The sequence below is a fragment of the Rhagoletis pomonella genome, unplaced genomic scaffold, assembly GCF_013731165.1.
Source record: "Rhagoletis pomonella isolate Grant_MI unplaced genomic scaffold, Rhpom_1.0 Rhpom_scaffold_00002, whole genome shotgun sequence".
Taxonomy (NCBI): Eukaryota; Metazoa; Arthropoda; class Insecta; order Diptera; family Tephritidae; genus Rhagoletis; species Rhagoletis pomonella.
Window position 1 is genome coordinate 80720352 of NW_023458556.1, and position 5761 is coordinate 80726112.

Consider the following 5761-nt stretch of genomic DNA (forward strand, 5'->3'; position numbering starts at 1 on the left):
TCGTTGTTTGCATGACGTCACACTGGTGCAACTTGTTTACGTTTTCCTTGCAACATTTTTTCTTCTTCTTCCATTCTTGATCACTTTCTTTATTAAATTTATGATTGGTGAAAGTAATATACATCAACACCAAAGTTATCAATGTCTATCAGAAAATGATTCTCTATCAGAAAATGATAGATCATTTCTAAAAAAAGCATCTTATTCTGCCGCTTTGGCTTTTTATTTAGAATTTCTAGAAAATTGTTAGGTATGCAGTTTTATAGCCCATTAAAATTTAGAAGCTCAAAGTGCAAATTTCAAGTGATAGGAAATCGCGTTGATTTTTAATGATTGGAAATTTCTTTTATATGGAAGAAAATGCCTAGCACCGTCAGCAAAAAAAAGATAAACAGTAAATAAACAAAAATATAAATAGACAAAACTGGTCAAAATGTCACTTAACTTAATCAGCTGACCATAAGTGCATATAACATATTTATAAATTTATTTATTTGAATCTACCACATTGTTTTGGAATGTACCACAATTTTTCATGCTTATTTATCACTAAGAAAATTTTTTTTTCCGAACACTCTCAACAGCAACTGATCTGGGGGGCTACTCTGTAATGCGATGCGAAAGAGAAATCCGATGCGATAGGCAAATACGTCGTAAGTAATACACTGTGGCGATTTCCTATCGTATCGCATTTCTCTTTCGCATCGTATTACAGAGTAGCACCCCTCATGAACCAACGACTACAGATCACCTAATCAGCCATCGTTGTATTTGTAATCGATTTTCAGAAAAAAGTTTTCGTAGCGTTTTTGACGTTTTTCGGTTTTGTTTACACCGTCTTCTACCTCTTCGTAGTGATTTTTTAGCGGTTGAATGTGGTTCGTCAGCGATTTTAATTATAAATTTTGGTTTATTACATATTTATGATATAAAATAAAGTGCTGTGTGATCGGAACAAGTTTGTGCGTATGTTTGGTTTGCCAAAAGGCGTAAATTTGCGTGAAAAGTGGGTGCACGTTTGTGGCCAGAACGTTGGCATTGAAAAATCGACCCGTGGTAATGATATGCGTTTGTAAAACACTTTCAATCATGAAAACCATATTTTATGAACTTTTTTTGCTAATTGTCATCAAGTTTCACTTTGTATATTTTATAATAAATACCAATTTAATCGCGCCCAATCACCGCGCCTTTTTCGTTTTCTTTGTTTGTTTTCATTCTTAAGCTTAGTATCCAGCTCTTAAGAAAAGCAAAAACTCCATATAAAATGACGTACAAGAAATGGCTAAGAAATTTTCTTGAGTCAAATTTCCTTAAGGCAGTACGCAGTTCTTCAGAAATTTAGTACGCTTTCTACTACGGTTTTCTAAAGTTTTTTGTGAAAAAAGAGCACAAGGCAACCCAGGTTTGCAACAGAAATATATGCCCGCTCCATTATTTCTTGAGGAAAGAGTGAGGCAACAGGCTGTGAGGTATAAAAAATGTCAAAATTCCTTGGACACACACGCGAAATAATGGCAATTTTTTCTTGACCGTTTTCTTAAGAGCTGGATACTAAGCTTTAGGCAGATGTCAAAAACACTCAGAAATATACTTTTTTCTTGCTTCTTTGATTAGGTGATCTTGTATTTTTGGTTCATGAGCACCCCTGATCTGCTTTGCCGAAATACCAGCGAAGCATCAGTCAATCGTCAATTATCGTAAGACGCACGAAGACGATGATAGTATACATGTGTCGACGTCACAGCAAGCAGCATTTTGATGCCCAATTACATGTGTTTGGAAAATCAAAAAATGCCCGCCACTGATGTACATACATATGTAATGCTGTGCGTTGGATAACTGCTTACACGCAAAGCTTATTTAACAGATTCCTTATGTGACAACCCTCATGCAATGCCAAGTATGCATAGCTGATCCATTAATTAGTGTTAGCTATTTAGTCTGTAAGAATAATTTGTATTCCAAGACTGAAATAAATAAATAAATTGTATATGTATGTATCTTGCATACTATATCCATTACTTTTCTACTACCGTTTTTGCAAAGGGCATTTATTTGAAGAAACATCATCAATATTTCAAAAACGAATTAATTAAATACATTACATACATTTGAAGGAAATGCATGCTAACAAACAAACTGTTAAGACAGCAAGTGCCCAGTATATTTAAAGATGTTAAGACGCCACGAATGGAAGGTAGAGTTGGCGCGTTAGGTGGTGTTGTTTCATCAGCTGTGAATAGCGTGTGTGAATTCGCTTTGAATCTGTCTATTAATTCGCCTTGGTTACCACCTTCTATAAATTCGCCTTGGCGTTAAGGTTTTTTGTTGTACACAGCAAAGCAAAGTCGGCAAGATTTGATAAGGAGTAATTTTGCATTATCTTAGCAGTATCATGTATAGAAAGTTGATTTATTTACATTTCAAAATGCGGGTATTGTACCCTAGCTACAGGTGAGAAGAAGGGGTGCCATTTTGTTCTTGCTACTAACAGAATTTAATAAATTTCTTAGCGTATACTTCCAGTTACATATGCCAAATGTGCGCCAATCAAGTACATCTACGGCTGCTATATATACCGAAAAAAGAGTTCCAGCGAATTTCTCAGAAATCCCAATAGATCGTATTCGAAATTTCAGTATAATTGCGCACGTTGATCATGGAAAAAGTACTTTAGCAGACCGCATATTAGAATTGACTGGGGCTATACCACGGAATTCAGGAGCTCAGTTTTTGGACAGCTTGCAAGTAGAACGTGAACGTGGTATTACGGTAAAAGCGCAAACGGCTTCAATAATCCACACATATAAAAATCAACAATATCTATTAAATCTTATTGATACGCCTGGCCATGTAGATTTCTCCAATGAGGTTAGTCTCACTAATTGTAAATATACAAGTTTAAATTTTTCATTATATAATTTCTATAATATGCTTTAGGTTTCAAGATCCTTGGCTGCATGTGATGGTGTTGTTATGTTGGTTGATGCTTGCCATGGTGTTCAAGCCCAGACTGTGGCCAATTACCAATTAGCTAAGATGCGAAATTTGGCTATAATACCGGTACTGAACAAAATAGATATTAAACATGCAAATCCTGATCGTGTTCGAAAAGATTTACACAGTTTGTTTGGAATTGATCCTAACACTGTTTTGAAGGTAACAAATAAGGGTTGTTGTTAGTAAAAAAAATAAAATTTTTAGTGTTGAAGGTTTCCGCCAAAATGGGGGTCAATATAACCACAGTCCTCGACAGCGTCATAGAAAAAATTCCACCACCTCTTGTGGATCGCAGCTCTCCATTTAGAGCTTTGATATTTGACAGTTGGTTTGATAAATACCGAGGTGCTTTGAATTTAATTTATATACTAAATGGTACTCTAAAAGTTGGACAAGAGATTCAGTCCATGGCTACAAAAAAGTCATATTCTGTTAAAGGTATAACTATTTTGTGTCCGAACGAGTCGCAAGTTGAAAGCATGTGAGTAAATAATAATATATGTAGTTACATTTTGTATTATAGTAATTACATTTATCTAATTTGCAGCTCAGCAGGTCAGGTGGGCCTACTCGCGTGTAACATGCGAAATAGCAAAGAATCAATTATTGGCGACACAATTCATAGAAAAAACGAGAATGTTATTCCAGCTGTTAGCTTCAAGCGACAACAACCAATGGTGTACGCAGGTGTTTATCCCGCGGACCAGTCAAAGCATTTAGCTTTGCGCAGTGCTATTGAAAAACTGGTTTTAAACGATTCGGCGGTCACAGTAAAAGTAGACTCAAGTCCAGCTTTGGGCCAAGGTTGGCGTTTAGGCTTTCTTGGTTTACTACATATGGAAGTATTCTGCCAGCGATTGGAACAAGAGTATGGTGCGGATCCAGTAATTACCGCGCCATCCGTAACATATCGCATTGTTTTCAAGAACCCAAAAATTATAAAGCAAATGGGAAAGGACACATTAGAACTTTCCAACGCAGCCCTTTTCCCAGAGCCTTTCAATGTCAAGGAATACTATGAACCACTAGTGAAAGGTTGTAGTTGTCAGAAAAAAAGTATGAAAAACCAATAACTCATACACATTTTTTAAGTAGGTACAATAATTACGCCCACAGAATATATGGGTCAAATAATAAGCTTGTGTGTTGATCGTCGCGGGATACAGGAGTCTTCAATCAATATAGACGATGAACGTATTTTAATGAAGTACATTTTACCGCTCAGTGAAATAATACTTGACTTTAATGATCATTTGAAGTCAATTAGCTCCGGCTATGCTAGCTTTAATTATGAAGATTACGGATACCATCTTACAAATATCGTACGACTAGATATTCATCTTAATGGTCGTCCAGTAGAAGAATTGTGCCGTATCGTGCATGTCTCAAAGGCAAGTACTATAGCTCGCGAAATGGTAACCAAATTACAAGAACTAATACCAAGGCAAATGGTACAAATAGCCATACAAGCTTGTGTGGGTGGAAAAGTGCTGGCGCGTGAAACTATAAAAGCTTATAGAAAAGACGTAACAGCCAAATTGGTATGTATTTTAAAAAGATTCCCATATTCATATTTAGAATATTTATGTTTTATTACATTACAGTATGGAGGTGACGTTACCCGTCGTATGAAGCTTCTAAAACAACAAGCAGAAGGAAAAAAGAAAATGCGTATGTTCGCCAATATCCGTGTGCCACATGAAACTTTCATAAACGTATTGAAGCGGTAGTACGAGTAAATATGATGGAACATATGATATAAAGGATACCGTTTATATATAGGTTAAATGTCAGTACACATTTGTATATTTTTACGATTTTTATATTTCTTACTTTATTTTTATGTCGTTGGTAATAATGAAAGGCGATAAGAAGGCGTTTATGCCACCAAGTCACACCGCAGTTTTCGTGTACTTTTTCACGCCCCGACGCCGAGTTACGGAACTTACTGCGCGGCGATGGAATTCAGCGCCCAATAAATTATGTATAAAATAAGTATGAATAACAGTACTTTTCAACAATTAAATTTTTCAAATTTGGATTAAGTTGTTCGCAAACGGTTATGCAACACTTAGACTTGACTTAACTTACTTATAAACGTAGAAACGAGTACTCTCCGTGTCACCTGTTACCTTTTCTCTTTGGTTTGATTCTCAGCACTTGTATTTGTGCACTAAAATTGTAAACGTTTAATTTGTTTGCTTTAAAAAGAGGTACAAAATTATAATTAAAATAATTGTATTTACGCGTTCAAATTGTGATTGAGAAATTCGGGAGAGTAACGTGAATATGACGTCATCGCAGATGTGGAGAGAGCAGAGAGAGATCTATCAGTATGTATGTATATGTTTTGAAGATGTAGATATATTAGATCGTTCGTTAAAAAAAAATGTTTTGCCGAGCGGAAAAAAGTGTCTTTTGGTCTAAAAATAAGCTGTGCGTTGTTTTTGAAAATTTAGAAAACCTTATGCATTCAGAGAAAAAAGTTTAACAACGTAGTTGAAAATCGTGAATTTTATAGTCATTTGCTATGTAAAATAACTCACATAATCTGAATATAAAAATAAAAAAGTAGAATATGTTTTAAGAATTTGCGAAGTTATCGCTTTTTTCAAATTGAGAAAAAAGCATTTTCAATTTTTTCGAAAACATCCGGTTCTGCTTCTCACATCGCAAAAAGCTCTCCACCAGATTAAAGGCCTTCGAAATTCCTATGAACTTGCTATACCTTATTTTGCAATTGTCAGTTTAAGAGTTA

At 35.3% G+C, this 5761-nt stretch overlaps 1 protein-coding gene across 5 annotated transcripts; it reads left to right on the top strand.

The window, feature by feature from the left end:
- The first annotated feature begins 2303 nt into the window (after positions 1-2303).
- On the top strand, positions 2304-5213 carry LOC118734105 (translation factor waclaw, mitochondrial). Of its 5 annotated transcripts, none has more exons than XR_004992333.1 (8): positions 2304-2457; positions 2517-2874; positions 2944-3162; positions 3216-3484; positions 3551-4038; positions 4096-4544; positions 4608-4785; positions 4868-5213. XR_004992333.1 is itself a non-coding variant. In XM_036463814.1 (7 exons), the coding sequence occupies exons 2-7, from the start codon at positions 2536-2538 to the stop codon at positions 4731-4733; spliced, it is 1890 nt and encodes a 629-aa protein (XP_036319707.1). In that variant the 5' UTR covers positions 2304-2457; positions 2530-2535; the 3' UTR covers positions 4734-5213. The 5 variants fall into 5 exon arrangements, 3 of the variants coding, with proteins under 3 accessions (XP_036319707.1, XP_036319705.1, XP_036319706.1); XR_004992332.1 differs by having other exon boundaries at positions 2305-2457; positions 4608-4792; XM_036463814.1 differs by having other exon boundaries at positions 2530-2874; positions 4608-5213.
- The last annotated feature ends 548 nt before the right edge of the window (positions 5214-5761 follow it).